The sequence below is a fragment of the Eimeria maxima genome, genomic scaffold (assembly GCF_000499605.1).
Source record: "Eimeria maxima Weybridge genomic scaffold, Emw_scaff496, whole genome shotgun sequence".
NCBI lineage: Eukaryota > Apicomplexa > Conoidasida > Eucoccidiorida > Eimeriidae > Eimeria > Eimeria maxima.
The window spans coordinates 1-22,361 of NW_013566548.1; the positions used below are offsets into that span (position 1 = coordinate 1).

At 48.1% G+C, this 22,361-nt stretch overlaps 5 protein-coding genes across 5 annotated transcripts; 2 read left to right on the plus strand and 3 right to left on the minus strand.

The window, feature by feature from the left end:
- Positions 1-234: 234 nt before the first annotated feature.
- On the plus strand, positions 235-440 carry EMWEY_00035380 (hypothetical protein; the record flags this gene model as incomplete). The annotated part of the gene is made up of 1 exon (XM_013482038.1): positions 235-440. A coding segment is annotated over one exon (206 nt), but the record flags the coding sequence as incomplete, so codon positions are not given.
- A 300-nt stretch (positions 441-740) lies between these two features.
- On the minus strand, positions 741-1,638 carry EMWEY_00035390 (hypothetical protein; the record flags this gene model as incomplete). Its single annotated transcript, XM_013482039.1, has 3 exons — positions 741-849; positions 1,099-1,151; positions 1,327-1,638. The coding sequence occupies 3 exons, from the start codon at positions 1,636-1,638 to the stop codon at positions 741-743; spliced, it is 474 nt and encodes a 157-aa protein (XP_013337493.1).
- Positions 1,639-4,503: 2,865 nt separating this feature from the next.
- EMWEY_00035400 (TPR domain-containing protein, putative) lies at positions 4,504-9,040 on the plus strand (the record flags this gene model as incomplete). The annotated part of the gene is made up of 11 exons (XM_013482040.1): positions 4,504-5,144; positions 5,397-5,893; positions 6,029-6,164; positions 6,320-6,584; positions 6,729-6,949; positions 7,096-7,300; positions 7,406-7,685; positions 7,896-8,135; positions 8,300-8,404; positions 8,573-8,811; positions 8,915-9,040. 11 exons carry the CDS (start codon positions 4,504-4,506, stop codon positions 9,038-9,040), a joined length of 2,955 nt encoding a protein of 984 aa, XP_013337494.1.
- Positions 9,041-10,585: 1,545 nt separating this feature from the next.
- On the minus strand, positions 10,586-13,032 carry EMWEY_00035410 (hypothetical protein, conserved; the record flags this gene model as incomplete). The annotated part of the gene is made up of 6 exons (XM_013482041.1): positions 10,586-10,663; positions 11,037-11,107; positions 11,259-11,309; positions 11,555-11,698; positions 11,809-11,903; positions 12,092-13,032. 6 exons carry the CDS (start codon positions 13,030-13,032, stop codon positions 10,586-10,588), a joined length of 1,380 nt encoding a protein of 459 aa, XP_013337495.1.
- A 3,453-nt stretch (positions 13,033-16,485) lies between these two features.
- On the minus strand, positions 16,486-21,783 carry EMWEY_00035420 (hypothetical protein, conserved; the record flags this gene model as incomplete). The annotated part of the gene is made up of 7 exons (XM_013482042.1): positions 16,486-16,975; positions 17,258-17,344; positions 17,499-17,658; positions 18,158-18,585; positions 18,937-19,292; positions 20,032-20,243; positions 20,724-21,783. 7 exons carry the CDS (start codon positions 21,781-21,783, stop codon positions 16,486-16,488), a joined length of 2,793 nt encoding a protein of 930 aa, XP_013337496.1.
- Positions 21,784-22,361: the final 578 nt, after the last annotated feature.

Consider the following 22,361-nt stretch of genomic DNA (forward strand, 5'->3'; position numbering starts at 1 on the left):
ACCGAGCCGCAGGTTGTACGAGGTGAGCGCTGCTCCCCTGCGTCACTTCCAAAGAGCTTGGTAGATCGTTAGAAGGGGCCCGTGAAGACGACAACATAGTAATATGTGAATCAGTCATTAAGGTGGGGGTCTGGGACAAGGGACCTGCTGACGATGAGAAGATATGTTTCTTTAGACAGGCACCCGCCTGTGTATTGGAGTCTTGTAAATTGGTGTCTGCGTCCCTTGCTGCAGTGCCAGAGAATGAAAATGAGGGAGGTTTCTCTGAGACCGTTGCTAAAGAGACATCGGAATCAGCAGATCCACTTGCAGCCCCTGCAGGTTTTGAGAAGTGGAATGGAGTAGCGATTTGTGCCTTGACAGAAGGCATCATTGTCTGTGTCAGAGGCAAATGGGAAAGGCTGAACACAGGAAACCAAACAGGAACAAGATCGCGATAGAGGTGTATCATCATCTACGCTAGGTGATATAGCTACTTCGGCTAGGACGCTCTAGCAGCTCAGCTAGCAAAAATGAAGCATGTTATCGTTGGACAAAAAGAGCCAACTCTACATAGAAGAACGAATTCCATGTTCTACATATGCACGCGTAAAGTCTGGTCAGCTTGTAGATAGTCTGGCTGTGGTTCAAGCGCCCTTATAGTTTCATTTGTGTTGTTGTCGCGTAGGATGTGAATGCCACCGGCAGCAGCAAGTATTGGCGATTCGCATTCTACCTGAGGATCACCCGTCAGCGAGTGGCTAATCGATAACAACATCTATCTCAGCCGGGGTGAAGTGAGCCAGTTCGGCGAGGGAATCGGCCAGCACGAAAATCGAGTCATTTTTCTGTGTGGTGAGAGGTAAATCACTGATAAAATCATGAGTTACCACACACAGAAGAAACAGATGGTCGAAGGAGGAAGAGCTCATCATTCAGGAACTATAGGGAAGGGAATGATCGCTGCGAAGACACGGGGCGGGTGAGGTTAAGGGCGAATAGGGTTACCATGAGGGGAGCGCGTTGACCGCTACGCCGTCGCTGCCTGAGCCTCGGAGCCTCGGTAGCGAAGAAAACAATACTTTGCATTGGCCAGTCAGTTGATCCGATGCATCTCACGTCCGGCCCAGTCCACTGAGGCTTCCTAAGGGACTAAGTATGGAGCACGACGCCTGTGGGAAACAAATTATGACACACGTAAAACACCATGGAAGCACTAATTAGAGGGCAAGCGAGACCGTAGGCGACAGCACCGACACATTTGACCATCGGAAAGGGTCCTCAGCAACGGGACTCAAACTTGGGGCAGCCGTTCAGTGCAGGGAGATACTTGCTGCCGAGCCGCACATTATCGTCAACAGAGTTTTCCACTGCTCGCCGACTTGAATCCGTGTAGAGTTTTTGGTGCCATCCTACCCTTAAAAAATGATTCTGTGCCGGGCCGCATAGTTCTAAAAAAGATTTAACCATGGAAGGGGTGAGGATATGGGCCAATGGACCAACGACATCTCGATCCGCTGTAAACGGGTCCTCAGCAATCATAACCTCAAAGGAGGAGGGCCCCCTGGATGAATGACTCGTCGTGGTGCAAGCCAACTCCAGGTGAGGGATAAGACGCTCCCACTCTCGCGCTTCAGATTGTATGCGTGTCAGCAACATTTGCTCCGGTATGAGGGGGTGACTATATGTTGAAGGCGGCCAGCTGGTTTATGGTTCAACGTTTTAGCGGCGCCGCAGTGTGTACATGACACCACGTACGCGTTAGTGTATGTAAACATGCAAGGTCAACAGTAGTGTTTGCTCAGGGCGAAAAAGCTGTTTTTATGGCTTCGATGTCTTGCGGTCACATTGTCACTATGAGTATAGAGAATGCATGTAAGGAGCGAGACCGAGTAACACAAAAAACACCAAAAATCATGGATGCAGACACTCGAGTCTGCAACCATGGTTTATTAGCCACAAACCGACAGGCAAGTTGGCGATTTCGGAACTCGCATTGGACCGCTGTACCGTTGGCGTTCACAGCTGCATTGTAAGGATTTCAAAGAGCTGGATACTTTTGGTGAGCTGCTGCCCAGCCGTGGGGGTCAGCGCCACCGGTCTTCAGAGTGCCCACTGCTGTGTGCGTCCACAGGATTTTGGTCTGATCCTAGGGGCTTGAGCATTCCCTAGTGTGACTTGGAAATCGGTCTGGGTGTACGAGAACGGATTCCTGCCAGCTCCCTGTGGTTGGCCCGCCTTTCCCCGTTGTTGAATCGGGTGTGTGGGTGCTAATGCCACAGCAGGTAAGGACCTTTGAAAGGGGGTGACGGATGTGTTGACTATAGTTGACTGTCGAGGGTGGGCATAACAGGGGAGTCATGACAGTGCGTCCGCCACCTGGTTACGTGCACCGTGTGAGCTCAACGAATTCAGCAGGACTCGGAGCCACCTAGCCGCATCAGTGACCGTGGGCTCTGGTGCAATGATCTGCCTGGTTGGACTATTCTCTACTATTCACCCTTGTCGGAGGTGGAGAAACCCTCAAATGTAATCCACAGCTCGCACTCGTCTGCGATTGCGGAAGTCCTGTGACCTTACCAGGGTGCGCAACTAGACTGCTAGACACGAAATCCCGCCCCTTTCCCTTAAAATAATTATAATCAGACTTAATACACCAAAATACGAATTTTCCAGTCACCCTATTTGCAAAAGGAGACACAAAATAGATCTGTCTCGGCCTCACCCCAGAAAGTGAGTCATGGCCTCAACGTTCTAGCGAGCAACAGGTCGTGTAACACACGGTGTCCGCCTACCGTGGCTACGTAGTCACCCCTATGGGCCAGTAGGCCCCTGTATGAGCTAGATCTATAAATTGAGTGTCTAAATCCCTTAACTCTCAGTTATTCCCAAGGAAAATCCATAAATTACGGAACTTCCAAGGAAGGATCGTTCCAAGTCACCTTCCTTCAGTGAATGTCTGTTCGTCCCCGCCGGGTGCGGGTTACACCCTGCCGTTCATCACGGCATCGGGTGCATCGGTCGGACCGCAGGCGAGGTCCGGCTCTTTCGGTCTAACTCTGCTCCTAGATGTACCGATTCTATTCTAATTCACTTAAGCTCTATCCTTAATTGAATACACCGAGCCAAACATGACCCAACTATGTCACTTACCTCCTATGCGCCAGCGCGCATAGCTGTGCGACGGGGTGCTGCTACTCAGTCCCAGCACCAAATCAACTGCTACACCTCTAATATGCTTCTAAACCTGCTAATATTAGCGAATTCCATCTATAGCTAACTTAGGTAGCCTCAGGTCTCTATTGGGCTGCTGCCCTCACTATCTAGCTTACACACTGGTTACCGCGACTGTGAACCATGTAGTGCCTGTGCACTACTGGTCGCCCCATGCGCTGTTGGAGCTCGTACCCAGTTCTCTCTATTTCATAAGTAAATGCTCTAAGCAATCAATAATAATATATTACATCATTTCCTTCTGTGGAATTGGCCTCGAGAGGTTTCACAGGGTGAACCATTGTAATGCCTGTGCACTGCAGCTGTAGTGGACGGGCAGGATCTCTGGCGTGGCCTCTAGGGGCCTAGTACCAAGAAGAAGGAATAAATACTACCGAATATCTCAGGGGTTAGGACATTGTAAGATAGAAAAGAAGCTTAATAGGATCAGAGTGTTCGCCGGCCGCCACCAGCTTGGGGCTGGGTGTGAGGCAGTTGCTGTGACTCTGGCGCTGACCCTGAGGAGGGGCGAGGGCCAGTTCTATTAGTCTGAGTTTTCTTCCCTAACAATAATACGAACTCGAATGTGTTATGGCTATTTATTGCGCTAAGTAGAGGCTTTAGCGAGAATCATGGATTTTAGTAGTTAGTTGCGAGTGTGCACCGATTCAGAATAGCTTAGGGAACATACGTAGTAACAGTGTTGGCCAGCTGTTCACTACTGCAGCCCCAATCACTGCCACCGGTGTCTTTAGTAATCGGTGCAATGAATTTGTACGAAGCGTTCCTAGTGGAGCTTCTTTCTAAGTTGGGGTGAAGTTTGTGTATTATATCCGACAGTTTCTGCCGGTCCCACTCCCACTGGGCCCGCTTCGCGGCACTTTAGACCCCCTTGACCTCGCGCCCTTTCGTTTGCGGGCGCTGACTAGCTGTGACTCTTGTTTCTGCACGCATTGTGTATCTTGGACAACCAACACAATTCTTCGCTTTCAATTTTTTTATCACACGGGATAACCCCCCCTGATCCTCCTAGCGCCACTCAAGGACGGTCTTCACTTGACCGACCCGTGGTGGCCAGTGGTTCCCTGCAGGTTGCTGCAGGGAAATGCCCATTATTGCGTCCATATCATTCAGATAACAATGAGGAATTAAGTTGGAAAATCCACTTTCGACGGCACTAGAGAACACGATTGCATGCGCATTGAGCACCTGTGGAGACCGCTATAGAGGAGAGTAGCATAATATCTGCAGCGGGATAGCAGTAACCACCTTTGTTGGCACAGGCACTGGGTTGTCATCTGAAAAGTGAAAATGGCAGGAAACGCAACTCAGTTCAGGGGTTCGGGAATTGCAACAGTTGGGGGTGAAGCCCCGGTGGAGCAATGCCCCCAGGAAAAGTTTTGTGTTGAACGGGATTCTCCTTTGTGCGACTCTATCATGTGGAAGATGCTAGACAACTACTACAAACAAGTGGCTATTGAGGCATGGGCTCACGACTATGTTCCGTCCTTTGTGACGAGCAACAGTCGCCTGTGCCGATCATACGCAAAAATAATCATAAACTTCCTACAGGACTGGTTTAGGCGGAAGGAAGCAGACCCAGAAAAACCCGTCATTATCCTGGAGATAGGCGGAGGACATGGGCGCTTCACATTTCTGCTGCTACAGGCCCTGAAGCGGTACCAGAGACTCTTTGCAAGTTTAGGGCTCCCTGAGCGCCCCTTCATCGTTGTGTTTTCAGATGTGGCAGAGGCAAACGTGGATTTTTGCTCCAAGCATCCGGCACTGAAGACCTTTGTAGACATGAAGTGGCTCGATTTTGCTGTGTTCGACGGAAACAAGGACAAGACGGTCCATCTGGTTGTCAGGAATGAAGCACTAGTAAATGGCTCGGCCCCAGTCATTGCCATTTGCAACTACGTTCTAGACTCTCTCCTTACAGATTCCTGGAGGTGATATCCTCATTTCTAATGCATGCAATTCACGAACACTGGCACCAGCATCACGATTGAGCGAAAAATGAAGGCATGGACATGCACCGAACTGCAGATACTCGAGGGGCCCTCGACCCGTGAATTTCCCTGATAACGTGTTTGCACATTTTCCATCGCCAGCGTCACCCCTCATTCGACATATGAGTTTCAGCTTAGTACAGTGCAATGCGCATCTTGTGTTGGAAGTGCTCGCTGCGCTTTGGCCTGCAGGATAACGCCAGGGGCAGCCGAGCATGAATTTGAGAGGGCACTTGTGTCCATCTACTCGCCCTCAGAGGAGAAGGAGCTGGATGCTCCAGAGATAATGCTGCGCATGACCCTGGGTTGGAAGTGGTTGGGGGTGAACTTGGAGGAGGCCTGCGACCCTTCTAGTCCAGCAAATATTACCTATTTAGAGCGGGATCCCACAATTAAAGAGGTTTTACTGCGCTACCGCCAGCTTAACAAGCAGCTTTCTTTTGTACTTCCAATAGGAGCATTTGCCCTTTTCCGTAACCTCAGGCACATAGGGGGAGGTCGCCTGTTCTGTTTAGTTGGCGATAAGGGGTACCCTACTGCGGATGAGTTTGTGGGTCTGAGAGACCCTCACATCGCTATTCACGGCTCCATCTCATTCATGCTCAACCTGCACGCCATAAGGACCTTCTTCGAGTGCATGGGCGGTTTCTCCCATGCGACACCATATAGGGACACATTCCAAGTGACGGGTAATTTTTGTTTCCACTGGAGCACGATTAAGGCGAGTACATGCGGAAATGATGCGTCTGAGGGAGAGTTATTTCACTGCCTTTGTTCCAGGATGCTGCTTTGTCGTGAGTGGAGCGTGATGGCTGTGTGCACAGGCCTGTGGCTCTGCGGCTCGGAGTTTGAAATGGGGAGGAGCGTTGCGGCATTCCTCGAAGATGTTGAAGATCTCGCACCCGATGCGCTCATCAACTGGCAACGAGCTGCCCAAGAAACTGTTGCATGCGGCGGAGGGTATGCCGATCTACCAGCGGTTGTGGAAGCAGTTGTAGAGTCTTCATCTAGAGCTTTCAGAAAGGTTTTTTCACCGTTTTACATATTTTCCCCCGTAAAGCAGGAACTGAGGAGCTCAACATTATCTACCTCAGTATTTGTTGTTTGGTGTGCAGACCTGCCAGCAGTATCAAGTCTTTGATTTCGCTACTTCGATATTCAGCACACGACGCAGATGTGTTCTTGAACTTTTCCAACGAGTTCACGAGCCAGTGTGTTCACCCTTACCTCAATCCACGGACGGAGCAAGACTTGATCTCGGACTTGGAAAAAACCTTTTCTAATTGGTACAGGCTGAAGAAAGGGGAAGATGTTGCCGATGTGTGCGGGCATATTTGCATGCGACTCGGTAGATGCGACAAAGCTCTCAAGTTTCTACAGGTATTCTTCACAGACACGCAGTTTAGCAGGGCTGTTCACCCCCTCTTTCGTGCAGCGTTGTTCTCTTAAGTTCCGTTTAGGAGAACAAGGCTGAATATTTATGCTACATGGTTAAGTGCATTATCCCTTATTTATTGCTTTCAGGCAAGCGCGGACTTAGACCCCGAACGCACTCACCCGTCCACTTATGTCAACCTCGCAAGTTGCTACAAAGTAGAGGGCAACTTCGAAGCTGGGATCAATTGCTGCAAAAAGGCGTTACATATCGATCCCAACTATGCCCAAGCTGTTCAGATGATGCGGACGTTGAACATGTGCAGAAACCCAGTCCGTGTAGCCCTAATTGGGCTTGGCTACTGGACCCAGTAGGTTGTGACCCGGATATCAGTACTGCATGCATGCCTCAGGCCGCTGGTCTGAATGAAGCATCGGCGGCTTCCTCACCCACACCGTACTCTGCTAAATCATTTGCCTCTCCCCGTTTTTGTGGCTAACAATGTGCACTTTGTAGATACGAGGCCCTTCCACTGCTCCGCCGTGACAACCGGATGAAGATCGTTGCAGCATTTGCATTCAAGCAGGAAGAAGCTGCTGCTCTGGTTAAAAAGACAGAGCTTCGGGAAGTTGAAGTGTACAGCGGTTCTCAAGGGCTAGCAGATTTGCTAGAAAGGACGGATATTCAGGCGGTGGTCGCCGACGTGCACATGCAGCTAATGGTATGCATCTGAAGCAGTAAAGCAATTCGAACTTGGCAGTTAAGAGTGACAAGCAATCATAGGTAGTAGGTTACCTGCATTTGGAATTGTGTTGCTACTCTACAGATGTCTTTGCTGCCCCGAATCTTCGCAATGGGCAAGCACGTACTGACGCGCTCTCCCCTGCAGCTGAGCTTGTCCAAGGGGGCGGCCCTTCTTGAAGTCTATAAACCATATAGTAATTCGCTCGTTTGGCATGCGGTTGAAAATAACCGGCAAGAAGACGCCTTTGTTGAGGCCGCTGCCAAAGTTGCGGCCTTGGGGAGAGTGACAACTGTATGTTTCAAGTGCGGAACAGACACGGCGCTCAAGCAGAATTTCTCCACCTCTCCGTATGACATCAAGCGTAAGCAACCATTAATTTGACGCTTACGTACCCTAGCTCGATGGGGACACGAGAAAATCGGCATTTGGCTACTGCAGATTATGTATTTCGAAAACAAGACAAGAACAAGAAAACAGTGACCCTTCTGACAGCTGTTCTTGCTGCTTCTGTCCACCAACTGTACTGCGTAACTGGCAGAGTTGTGCTTTCAAGTGGCGATGCGTGTTGCAGATCACTTGGCTTTGGACTTACTTCGCTGCGTGACAGCTGTGCGCCAGCTGACTGGCTTGCAGCTTAGCGCTGTCTCGGCAACTGCAAGGGGAGACTATGCCCCCTGCTGCAGCCCAGGTACTTCCCCGCTGGAGCAAGGACAAAGCCCAAAGCAGGAAAAGTTGAAGAACACTCGGCTTCGCCGGGAATTCGCGCGTCTAACCGGATGGCTGACTTTAAAAAACCCCACCGGGGAGCAGAGTATGCATATGGCACAATGCATTATTCCGAGTTCTGGCATACTGCGTGCTCTCGGCTGTTGCCGAAACTCGGCTGGGTACAACAGCAACAGCACTCAGATTCACTGTTGTACTCCTGGAAGGTAACTCCTCACAGCGACTGTGGCTTGTCGTGTTCGTCTTCAGGCACCCTTGGGTCTTTCGTGATCAGTCACTGTGTAGGGGACAACTCCCTGGCATACCAGATTAATTGCTTGAAAGGCACAGTGAAGCTGACGAAAGCTTCATCCTGTGAGTTTAGTTTCCTGAAACAGGCTTTTACGTTACTTGTGCTTATTCTTGCTTATTCTTGTGTATATATCATGTAGAAGTCGTGATGAACCGGTTCCAGAGTCTGCAAAACCTCAAAGGCATCGTAGAAAATTTCGGAGCCACTCAATGTATTAAACTGCGCCTCAGGCTGGCGAATCGAGGTGACGGGAGGAAAGGTCTCGGGCTCCACCAACTTCGCAGTTCAGGGAATTGGCCACCAAAACTGCCACGATGCCTTTGCAGAAGAGCTGTACGAAAAACTACAGTGTAAAGAGCAGAAAAGGGAGGAACTCATCGCTGGGAAGGAACCCGCCTTAGTCGATATTTCAATCAGCGGGGCGCTGGAGGATTCAGCCGTTATTGAAGGTATCCTGGCATCTATACAGGTATGTTGGCTGTTGCCATCATCTGTGGTATCTGCCCGTTTCAAACGCACAGCCCTTTCAGCTTTGCATTGCTTTGGACGGGGCATTTTCCGTTGTGTTGCAGAATGAAGGGGCTCCAGCTCGATTTGGATGTCCCGTGTCTGAAGCTACTGACAATGGCAGCAATATAGACAAAAAGAGAGCTTCTTTACGCAGTTTGCCTTCTCAGAAACCGAAGGCAGTGGTTTAAGTGCTCCGGATATAAGGCTTAATTGCGCAGCAATGGACGGTACCACCCATGTCGCATAGTGGTCCTTCCCGGGGAAAGCTCTCCTTCGTTGCTCTTCACAGACGTGTGCGCAAATCTCATACGTGTATCGTCTCCTGTCATTGAAGGGTGCTTCGTAAGCCCACTCAACGGCAGAATCAGAATCCCTCCCAACAAGCTCCTTACGTATAAAGGCGGCCACGCGTGGGGACGGTACCACAACGGGGGCCTGCAAGAAGTTTGTAAGGACGTATTTTGATTATGTCTAGTTGAAGTGGTGACATTTCGTCAAGGTATCCTAGCCAGGGATGTTCTTCATCTTAATTCGTTTTGGGAGTGATTAGAACCGGAAACTGCGTTAGAACGCTCTGGCGGATAGCAGAGTGTACTATGTATGCACCGGTCTCTCTTCCGTTCTTCAGTGGACTCTTTCGCCGACAGGCGCTGTTCTAATTCCTAGATACTTAGAAGCAAGCCTTTTACACTCAAAAATGAGAGGCAGAGCAGCAGCTAACACCATATTCTTACACAAGTAACAAACAGACCTGGTTGCCCGACCCTTCGGTCTGCTCAATTTTCCACGACCAGCGGGTGGCCGGTCATATTCACTAGGAAGTAACTAGGAAGTAAGTGCATGTCGTTTGCACGCTGTGCACTCTGCCCCTGCAACAACGAGGGAGCCTGTCACACAATGACTTTGTAAATGAGGCGGAACTTTGGCACGCCCCGCATCGTCCCATGCTTAGCGCATCTCGTTGGCAAAATTATTCTTGAAGGAAAAATTATTCTTGCAGTGTGAGGAGAAAAATGCTGGCCCGATGGCAGAATTGGTTGTTTCGACCCAGCAAGCTGAAATAAACGGATAAATCCCAACAAACATCCCAAATCAGCCATTCCTGTCCACCTTGATGTATGTGCAACATTTTCCGGTCTCCATGACCAGCATATTTAAGGGAGCTTGGCAGGCCTCGCAGCCTATGTAAAGTTCCATTTGTTTTTGCATGATAAATACCTGCGTTGGGCATCTCGCAAGCCCGAATTTCCACCTTTGGTCTTCGCTGGGGAAGACATGCCAGTAACACTGAATGTTTCCTCTTCTATTCAAGGCCATACGCAGGCAAAAGCAAAAGGCCAACCGCAGGGAAACAGCATTAAATGCTCTCCTAAGGCACCTGCTTCTGCACCACCGAATAGGTGGGGCGCCGGGTGAGCATGCATGGTAGTTAACACAGCGATGGCTTTGGAGTTGGCTGGCGGTCCGACGGCCGAGATACATCGGAGAAACTAAAGTGGATTGATCATCACGTTCTACAATAACTCACCGCTGCCCCAGACTTAGCTACAGCCGCATTCTGGAGTACTTTGGGGGCTAAAGCTAAAAACTAAGATCATACTGCACGACACCTAAGCAGTTTTAAAAATTCCCCAGATGAGCAAATAACTATCACTATCGAAAAAAGGCAAAGGGTGGACCGGTCACACCCCACAGGCAGGAAGCAACTAACGGAAATCGGAGCTTCCTGAACATTACGCTGTGCGGACCGGCCCGCAGTCTCTCTCGCTTGCTGGTAACCCGATGCTCTTTTGACACAACGGTAAACGCATCTGACGAAAAAAGGCACGCACACGCGTGCAAACCCAATAAGGCAGCTCCCGCTTGAAATTCATGTTCGTGTGGACCGTCATCCTTCAGGAGGTAGCGCTCCACCAAATGGTGAACCCCAAAGACAGCAGAACTAGAAAGAGGGAGCAGTTGAATATGCACCTGAGAGCAGCAGCTCAGTAAGCAGGGCAGAGCCAACGTTTCGCCTAATTTCGAAGACAGCCACGCCGAGCAGCCTCTCCCTTTGTTATTTTTTCACGCAACCGACACAATGTTACCTTGCAGCGAACTGCTTCTCCTCCATTCCGCGAGAAAGCCAACAGCCTAAAGTGCACCTGCCTACCGTCTGCATTTTCTCCTCCGTTCAGCGCGCACAGCCGTTGCTATTTCTCGAGCCGCCCGTGCGGCCTCTTGCCGACTGCCTTCTAAGGTCTGACCCACGACCTCTGCAGCAGCATAACACGCAAATAACCTTGCAAGCAAGCGCTGAACGCGCCACGCTGCCGCTCTTCAGAGACCCCACAAAGGCTCTGTGAGCCCTTGCAGCAAAACACCGTATAAGGGTTAGTTTACAGACTCTGTGCGCTGGATCGTCACGGAAGATAAGTCGTAGTTTGTGCTGTTCTAGGCCCAAACCCTGATGCCCTCCTAAGGTGGAAACACGGCAAACCCTTCACCGTAATGCGCCAACAGCAACTCTCGCCCGCTGTCTGCTTGTCAGCATACAGCACCAGCACGGGCAACAAAAACAAGGGGGGCAAGCACTTGGCCCTGCCGCATTTTGCTATCCAGCAGCAAAGCGGTGAGAGAATACAGCACAGCCGCCCAAGCCTCAAACACGAGCAGAAGCAGCACGCAAAGGTGCAAGAAAATGAAGCACTAAAAACGCGTACCCAGCCGGCTTCCTTGCTCAATTGTGAAGAAAGCCATTTGTTCGTAGAGGGACTGAATGCCTGCAGACGGAAGTACACCAACACAAGAAACAGAGAAGGGAGGCACTTGCTGCCCCTGCGAGTTCAGCTTCTTGTTCGCCTGCTCTGTATAACAGCTAACGGTGGACAAATTTGGTGTCTCTGACCACGACAGTTGGGATGTATGTGTGCTTGACGGAGGTGTTTAACTGCGACCTGCAGACAGCAATCCTCACTTTTAACATCTCGCTGGATCTTTGCCAAGTTATCTCTTTTCTCCTGCACCAAAGAGGCCGCTATTTTGCTATCAGGAATGAAGATGGGCACCGAACTGAGCGGATGCATACACGCAGCGGCTCAAGATACAGCCTATTGCATGCAAACTCAAAGTGGGAGAGAGAACTCTCAATGAACCAGGAAACAATATAAACAAAGGGACCGAAAGACAGACACCGGGCCATAATGGTAGGGGAATGCACACAATAGCAGCAAACCGCGTAAGCAGCTACTGGTGCTTACGCGGTTGCTTGCATGAGCTGGTGCTGCAGCTGGAGAGGCGCCAAAAAGCCGCCAATTTTGGGCCCTAAGCTTGTGTGAGGTTGTGGTGTATGCATTGCATGCACTGCATGCATTTCAAAAGCAGCACGTCCACCGGGAGCAGCAGAAGGCAGCGCATTGGAGCTGGGATCGACACCCGCACGATCCCCAGGAGGGTTCTTTCCCATGCTGTGCGCCCAACGGCCTTCTGCTGCTGCTCCTCCTGCTGCACCAGAGGCTCCCAACGTTTCTGCCGCGGGATAATCTGCACCTGCTGCAGAAGCAGCACAGGTAGAGACCCGAGAAGAGCTCCCCAAGCTAGAGGTGGCAGGACACACCGCTGCTGTTGCCGGTGCAGTTAATTCTGCATCATGCTGCTCTGCGTTGTGCACCCTCCCTTGCTCTCGTTGTGTGGATAATCCTTCTTCATGCTGCAGCTGCTGCTGTTGCTGCTGCTCGGCCTGTTGCTGTTGTTCCAGCTGCTGCTGCTGCAGGTACGATTCCTGCCCACAAGCAGCATCCCGAAGCTCTCGCAGCAGCACCTCTGAATGAGCAGCATGCTGCTGGTAGTGTTGCTGCCTTTGCTGCTTCTCAACCAGTGAGGGTGCGGCGTTGGCATGCACCTGCAGCTGCCGCAGGACCTGGCGAAGACGCGCAGCAGCAGCTGCGGAGGCCTCTAGCTCGCGCTGCAGCAGCGCGTGCTGCTGCAGCTGGTCCTGCTCCTGCTGCAGCTGCTGCTCATCAAAGGACGCATGTGGAGACAGAAAACAGGGGTCATATGTTCCATGCATGCGCTGCAAAGACTGCAACTTGCCTATGTGTAGCCGCAGCTGCTTCTGCAGCTTCTTAGCCCGCCGGTCATCCTCCATATAAGCAGCATCAGCAGCAGCAGAAGCTGCCGCACTCAGTTGCGCGAAAGACATGCTCGGCAGCTGAAGGAGCAACACCAGCAGCAAAAGCAGCAGCAAGTGTCTGTGTGCACAAGACAACAGACAGGGGGATCAACTGCTCAGGCTACTGCGTCCTCCTGTGCAAGAGCACATCCTCTGATTCCCCCCCAAAAGCAGCAAAGATTCTGCTGCTGTTAACTGTTACTGCTGCTGTTGCTGCTGCTGCTACTGCTACTGCTGGTTGTGTTGCCCCGTTGCTGACAGTTTTTGCAAGAATTAAAAGCACCTTATATGTATCTACTTAATGCTTAATGGTTTATTTGTAACACATACACCCATGTACATATACATAAATGTAAAAAAAAAGTATTTAGAGAAGCATAATAGTCGTGAAATATGCTGCTGCTAAGCAGACACCACGATAGAGGTGTTCCTGCAGTTCTCAAGATGAGCAATTGTATTGCTTTTAGAATGTATATACAGTGGAGGTTGCTGTGTGCAGTGCTTCTATCTCCGAGGGGTTGGTCTTCGCATTTAAAACAAAGTTGAAGAAAGTGTATGTTGACGATGCTGCTTTGCCCGATTGTCGGTGCTGCTGTAGCCAACAGCAACCTCCAGGCTTCTGTTCAAACTAAGAAATAACATGCTGTTTTTGCACGGGTTTATATTTCTTCTCGGCGCAGTGCTTGAAATAATAAGAGTTGCTTGCAGTCGTGATGAAGCAGTATACGTAGGCGGCGGGGCATATACACGGGGATGCTTAGCAGGATGCTGCTGCAAGGTCCTTTTAGTTCAGCTTGCGTGTTTATATACACTTATAAAAGAGAACAACATAAAGATGGTGGGAAAAAAGGCGAAACGCCAAGGCTCCTCCCAGCTCTATGCTGCTCGCGCAGTCGGAGCGTAGTTCCTGTCGTGGTAATGACGACGTGGGTTTACTTGAAGCGGGGAAGATAAATAAATAACAAAATATAAATGAAGTCGCGTTTAAAGAAAATAAATTGAGGCGAAAAATGCCTAAAATTCGTAATGTCGAGTGATCAGAGCTGCTGCCCGCATACAACAGGAATGGGCGACGCGCAGTGTACAATAACCATTACAGCGTGTTCCTCTCACCCCTATATTGCTGCTGAAATAGATAATTACTGCATTCTTCTTGTTTAATGGCATTAAAGTTTATTATTTATAACATATGTAATCAGGTTTCCCGTCCGTGTAACATGCATGCCACAGATGCCTTGTTCTGGTCTACACCCATAAATGTAACACACGGTGGCCGTCTACCGTGGCTACGTAGTCACCCCTATAGGCCTATAGGCCCCCTGTATGAACTAGATCTACAAAACGCGTGTCCAAATACTTCAACTCTCAGTTATTCACAGGGAAAACCCCTAAATTACGGAACTTCCGAAGGAAGGATCGATCCAAATCGCCTTCCTTCATTGAGTGTCTGTTCGTCCCCGCCAGGTGCGGGTTACACCCTGCCGTCCATCCCGGCACCGGGTGCAGCGGTCGGACCGCAGGCAAGGCCCGACTCTTTCGGACTAACTCTGCTCCTAAATGTACCAATTTTATTCTAATTCACAAAACCCCTATCCTAAATTGAATACACAGAGCCAAACATGACCTATCTATGTCACTTACCTTCTATGCGCCAGCGCGCATAGCTCTGCGACGGGGTGCTGCTATTCAGCCTCAGCACCAAATACACTGCTACACCTCTAATATGCTTCTGAACCTACTAATATTATCGAATTCCATCTATAGCTAAGCTTAGGTAACCTCAGGTCTCTTATAGGCTGCTGTGCTCACTCTCTGTCTTACACGCTGTCTACCGCAACTGTGGACTATGTAGTGCCTGTGCACTACAATAAATGCGTCAACCAGGAAAGAATGCATCGGCAGAACAACACGAAAACAAAGCCAATATCTAGTTAAATGTAGTTATTAATTAGGTCTGAATAATTAAATAAATTACAAGCGGACTAACAACCGCGTGCATCAACCCCTCCACAGTTACCCTGTACAATACAGAGTCTGTATTTAACACAAGGCTGTTGCACTACTATAAAGGTCGTTATACCTACAACCAGAATACACATATACAGTGTTCCTACAAGTGTTTACAACTGCAAAGAAGGCTACACTACAACCACGGTAGGTGGATGTATGGCTGCAGCCTAGCTACAATGTAGGCAGCTAGATAAATACTGCGTCGGCCGTGATACGTAAGTACAACAAACGTCCTTATACGTTCATAAATGCGTGACCATACTAGTTGCAGTAAACGCTGTATATTATTAGAATAAAGGTATGCATATGGTGAAAAAATATACCTATGCACGTAAATGTTCAAGAGATAGTGTGCATAGATATAATCACCCCACAACGGTAGTTCTCCCCGTACCTACAGTGCCTGGGGTTCTATATATAACCCTGGATTTATATGTATATATACATATGTGTGTATAAAGAACAATATGCATACATGCAAATACGCAAATATATGTTTATACACTATGAATTATAAATATGTAGAGCTGCCTAAAGGAGAGGTTGATGAAACCGAAACAAAACGCCTGCGTTGTATATGCAAGGCGGGGACCTGTTGACGCAGCAAAAACCTCTTTGCGTACGAAGAGGTACAAAGTATCTTCGAGTCCATTATTACCATGGCAGTTGTATGCATGTGTATATGCGTGTATACATAACTATATGTATACAAACGTATACATATATGCATACGCATTTATATACACACGCGCATTTAAACAAATATATAAATGTATATGTATACATATAACGATGTATAAATGTATATGATTATATCAAAGTACATACAGGAACATATGTATTTATAGACATATACATATACACAAATGTATATGTCTATAAGCACATATATGTGTACATATATATGTATACATACATGGCTGCATGTATATTGAAAACATGAATATATATGTATATGCTGATATACATAAACATGCGGGTAGGTGAATCGTTCTTAATATATCAAATAGAAAAGTCTCCAGTGGCAGTTGACAGAGCAAAAAATCTTCTGTGAGAGACCAGCAAAGAATTGCTTATGTCGTCATATCGAAGAAAGCGCATAGCTGCGCTGAGCGGTGGTGCCTCCCCAAGTCCTTCTTAGGATGTAGAGGGGAAACTTTTAAGGAAATCGAAGGATATAAGAGGAAAGAAAAGAGAAGAAAGGAGGATATCGAAATACGAGAGAAAAATAATCAAAGAGGGCAAGCAGCAGTAAGGAGGGGCAAACAGAAGAAACGCACAAACAGGTTTGCACTGGCATGCAACAACGGTATATCCGCTACGGAAGCAGAGAAGAAATGCAAAAAGGCAAGCGTAAAGAAAAGCAAAAGCCAAACAGAACCAAGCAGTCAAACATCGGAGTAATGAAGAGGGAGAAACAGGAAGAGAAGAAATCAGGGAAAACATCAAGAAGAACAATCAAAGGCAATCCCTTTAGCAAGTTTTGCCAGCGACACAGACGTGGATCAGTAGCCGCCTGAAGGTGGCCCTAGGGCTAATACTCGGGATCACGACTTTTGCCAGCGCCTGAGTCAAGTACTGTCTCACGGCGCCTTCTCCTGCAAGGGCGACCACCGTAGGCCTTGCCGGCGAACTGCTGCTGCTGCTGCTGCCGCTGCTGCTGCTGCTCCGGCTGCTGCTGCTGCTGCTGCTGATGCTGCCGAAACTGCTGGGATATGCGCTCAGTTTCAGTGTCAACGGCGGGGCATCTGAACTGCGGACAAAGAGGCGGACATCATAATTGGTGACAGACCGCCAGAAAGTCATAACTTTTTCCTCTACAACACCAATCACAACTTGAACTCCTCCCCTCTCCGGTCGGCTGTTCAAATAAGAAACAGCTGCCTCCAACGCCCCAGAGGAAGGTACTTGCCACATGTCGCGAACGCACAAGGCCTGTATCTGCAATACGCCAAACTCTCCTCTGCACGCAGAAAACAAACAGAAGCAGCAGCAACAGTAGAAAGAGCTCCTCAATCAGGAACAGCAGCACAAGCAGTACCAGGTAAAGCCAACAAAAGAAGCAGCAGAGAAGACGCAAGAAATATTGACATAAAAGAGCAGCGCATGGAGAGAACAGGCAACGAACAAGCGATGGGGAGGAAAGCCATAACAGACCCCAAATCATAGATAACGGATAGAAGAAAAGATAAAAAAAAGAAAAAAGAGAAATATAAATAGACTGTTTATTTAAGTTGCTGTGTACCTAAACAAAGGAGAAGGCGGAAGGGGAGGTAACTTCACAGGGTCGAACGAGATCGAGACGGGAACAGAGTCGAAGACTAGCGGCTCCCTAAGGAAAAAAAAAAGCACAGTAAGCAATATTTAAAGAAAATAACAACAAAAAAAACTAGAAGGAAGCAGGAAGCATCAGCATCGATAGCAGGATCAGCAAGCAGCAGCAACAGCAACAGCAACAGCAACAGCAACAAAAGCAGCAGCATTACCCTCTAAAGAAGGAGGAATAGAAGGGAACTTCTGTCTCCATCTGTGTCCATAAGGCAGCAACTTCTTGAATAGGAGCACTGAATGCCGTGCAAAGTTTCTCTGCTGTTTCTAATTTCCTTACAACCTCTTGAGGACCTGCACTAAGAGATTTTATCTCCCCTATAAACAAAATACAGAAAAAAAAGAACATATATACATAATATACAATAGATATATACATACATAAGCATGCATGTATGCATATATATATACATATATATATACAGCAGCACTACTTGCAGCAGCAACAGGAGCAGCATCAATCGCAGCAGCCGGAACAGCAGGATTATAAGCATGATTATAATAAGTAGCATGACCATAAGCAGGAAAATAATCACAATAAGCATCCTTATCATTAGTAGCATCAACAGCATAAGCAGCAGGAGCAGCAGGAGCAGCAGCAGGAGCAGCAGTAAGAGCATACCTGCTCGTTCCCCCATATATACTATAAGTACTGCTCTCTTAGCTAGCTGTCCACCAACCATACTTCTTAAATAACTTTTTGTTAATGTCTCAAATCTTTTAATTATTTCGGATCCAAAAAAAACACTTCTTGCAACAATTAAGGATTCTTGTGATGGTGGTGCAATAAATGGTAGTAGACGGCCTACAGGCATACTGGTCATAGGTAATTGTTGCTGCTGCTGCTGCTGCTGCTGCTGATGGTGATGGTGATGGTGGTGGTGGTGGTGATGCATGCTGCCCGGCTTCACTCCAGTGCCAACCACCGTTCTTGATGTGTTGGGACTGCTGCTACTGCTGCTGCTGCTGCTGCTGCTAGATGGCTGTGTTGTTGATCCTGTTGTTCCTGTTATTCCTGTTGATGTTATTGCTGCTGCTGCTGCTGCTGCTGGATCTGTTCTACGTATAATAACTTCTGTATTAACACTTTGTACATGTACTACTGCATATGCTTCCTTATCATTTGTATGAGCTAATTCATCAATTATTGCCTCTATAAGACGTACAGAGGGCAGCAAATGATACTGACTATACAGCCAATCACTCATATCTGCTGCTGTCTCTGTTACTATAAATACAGGCAAGCTGAATATACACCACACACACACACACACATACAGTAACACAACTCCATGCATACATTGACGCATGCACGCATGTAGCAGCACCAATACAGCTGCTACTACTATTTCTGCTGCTGCTGCTGCTGTTGCTGCTGCTGCTGTTCCTGCTGTTACTGCTGTGTGTAAGTAGTTACATGGAGGCTTTAATTCTTTTAGCAATTCTTGCCATGAATGCGTGCGTGGGTGTGTGTGTGCGTGTGGGTATTCCTATTGCTGCTACTACTGTTTCTGCTGCTGCTGCTGCTGCTGCTGCTGCTGCTGCTGCTGCTGTTGCTGCTGCTGCTGCAGCAGCAGTACATTTATAAATACTTACAAGAAAGCTTTAATTCTTTTAGCAATTCTTGCCATGAATTCTTTGCGTACAAGTTCAAAAGGATATTCAATAAATACATCAGAGAAATCAATAACAGCAACACCTTTTTTTTTTAATTGAATAATAATATCTGCAATAATTCTATCTGTAGATAATTCATCTAATTTATGATTATTATATTCTTGTTGTATTTCTTGTATTTTTTTTCTTGTTATATCTATATAATAATCAGATATTATCCTATAACTACTTACTGCTGTATCATGAGCAGCAGCAACTGCAGCACCAAGCTGCTCATGTATATTCTCCTCTAATGATGAATAAGAACGATTCAATACATCTAATTCACGAGACATCTGCAACAAATATACAACACAACAGCAGCAAATACAGCAGCAAATGCAGCAGCAAATGCAGCAGCAAATGCAACAAATGCACCAACAGCAGCAAATGCAGCAGCAAATGCAGCAAATGCAACAAATGCACCAACAGCAGCAAATGCAGCAAATGCAGCAGCAAATGCAGCAGCAAATGCAGCAGCAAATGCAACAGCAAATGCAACAGCAAATGCAACAGCAAATGCAGCAGCAAATAAAGCAGCAAATGCAACAGCAAATGCAGCAGCAAATGCAGCAGCAAATAAAGCAGCAGCAGAAAAAAAAAACACAGCAAATGAGGAAGAGGACAAAATGCATGCAAAAAGAAATAACATATAATAAATAATAATAAATTATAATAAATATTATAATAAATTATAATAAAATATAATATAAAATATATAATAAGATAAAGATGCATGCAGCCCCAACACCACACCCCATACACACACTGCAGCAAACGATGTTGCCTGCAGCAGCAACAGCAACAGCAGCAAGAAGCAGCAGCAGCAGCAAGAAGCAGCAGCAGCAGCAGCAGAAGTAACGAGCATCACCAATAGGAGAAACAAACATCACCATCACCATCATCATCATCATCATCATAATCAGCAGCAGCAGCACCATCAGCAGCAGCACCATCAGCAGCAGCAGCAGTAGCAGCACCATCAGCAGCATCAGCAGCAGCAGCAGCAGCAGCAGGAGCAGGAGAATAATTTACTGTTTGTTGGCTATCTTGAATAGCATCAAGTTGTTGTATTAATGATTCTTCCTTACTAAATTGCGTAGATAAATTATTTGCTGCTGCTGCTGCTATCCAAGCCCCAACAAATTGCTGCTGCTCTAATGCATGCAATGCAGGTATACTTGATAAACCTACCTGCACTGCATGCAACTGCTGCTGCAGTTGCTGCAGCTCTGCTGCTGCTGCAGCTACACACATCACACAGACACACAGATAAAGGGCATAATAATTAATAATAATTAATAGTAATTAATAATAATAGTAATAATAAATAAATAAATAAATAAATATATAAATAAATAAATAAATAAATAATTATTAATAGTAATAATATAAGAAACATAAACACACAAACAAACAAGCAAAGAAAAAGAACTAAATAACAGCAAATGATGCGAACAGCAAAGCAGCAACAGTAGCAGCAGCAAAGAGCAGCAGCAGCAGCAGCAGCTAAGAGCAGCAGCAGCAGCTAAGAGCAGCAGCAGCAGCAAAGACAGAGGCAGCAAAATAAGTCATAAAAAGATAACATTCGCATCGCTACCAACACACATGCACACATTTATGCATGCATGCATGCATAAAAGCCCCAATGCATGCAAGCATGTATAAAAGCCCCAATGCATGCATGCATGCATGCATGCATGCATGCGTTGGGGCTTTTTGCTTACTGAGTTGGCCTTCATGAGCCATTGATTTAGCTTCGCATGCATTCTTAAAAATATTGAATTCTTTCTCCAATTTTGCTGCTGCTGCTGCTGCTGTTGCTGCTGCTGCTGCTGTATCCTCTACTACTCCTAATAAACCACGAGCTGCCTGTACACTGAAATCTTCCTCTACTGCAGCAGGTGCATCGCAGCCAGCAGCAGCAGCAGCAGCAGCAGCAGTTTCAGACTCTCCTTCTTCTGCTGCTGTTGCTGCTGCTGCTGCTGCTCCCTGATGGACTTCTCGCAAAGGTGAGGCAGCAGCTGCTGCTGCCGCAGGCTCTGCTGCTGCTGCTTCGGGCTCTGCTGCTGCTGCTTCGGGCTCTGCTGTTGCTGCTGCTGCTGCAGCAGCAGGTGCTGCTGCCTCAGGCTCTGCAGCAGCTGCTTCTGTGTCTCTTGCTGCTTCTTCAACCTGATCTTCTGTTGCTGCTGCTGATCCACGCGCCTCTGCTGCTCCTTGATCCCCTGCTGCTGCTGCTGCTGCTGCTGTAGGATCTGCTGCCGCTTCTTGCGGATCTGCTGCTGCTTCTGCTGCTTCTGCTGCTTCTGCTGCTTCTGCAATCTCTGCTGCCTCAGGCAAGTAGTCAGCATCCTCTACAAACTGTGCTGCTGCTGCTGCTTCTTCTGCTGCTGGTTCTGCTGCTGCTGCTGCTGCTGCTGCTGCTGCATTAGCAGACCCCGAATCGACGACTCCATCCTCTTGTGGGGTTGCTGCAGCTGCTGTTTCTGCTGCTGTGTCTGCAGTTGCTGCTTCTGCTTCTGCTTCTGCTTCTGCTGCTTCTGCTTCTGCTGCTGCTGCTGCTTCTGCTGCTGCTGCTGCAGCAGGATCTGCTGTGTTTTCTTGATCACTCTCTGCTGGTGTTACTTCGTTAGAGTCTGCTAATGCCCCAATAACACCAGGCCACTGCAACAGCTGCTGCTGCTGCTGCTGCTGTTGCTGCTGCTGCTGCTGCTGATGGGGCGAGAGAACAAGGAGCAGCACGACAAGGATCAGCAGCAGCAGCTGCTGCAGCATGCGTGCATGCATGCGGCCCCACAGCAGGTGCCTTGCTGCTGCAGCATGTGGTGGTAACATTGAAGGGGAAAAATTAATTAATTAATTATTTTGCTGCAACAAAGGAGCTGCCTATACACCTGAATTAGCTGCAGTGTATCCTTAGCTGCAGCAGCCGCCATAGAAACATTTATATCTTGTTAGCAGCAGAGTAAGCATTGCATGTGGCTGCTGCAGCAGCAGCAATAGTACAAGCAGCAGCGGCAGAAAGTCCGTCAGCTGCTGCTGCTGCTGCAGCTGCTGCTGCAGCTACTGCAGCAGCAGCAGCAGCAGAAGGCAGCAAATGTATGGGGGTCGTTCGCCAATGCTCAATGAGCGAATGAAGTCTTCTTCGTATCTGCGGTGTACGTACACCTCAGCTGTGCAGGTAGAGCAATACAATTAGCTGCTGCTGCTGTTGCTGCTGTTGGTGTTGCTGCTGTTGCTGCTGCTGTCGCTGGTGTTGCTGCCGCTGTAGTCGTTTCTGGCGCCGCCGCCTCTGCTGCTGCCGCCGCTGCTGCTGCTGCTGCTGCTTCTCGTGACGCTAGTGCAGCAAGAGAGAGAAATGCCTA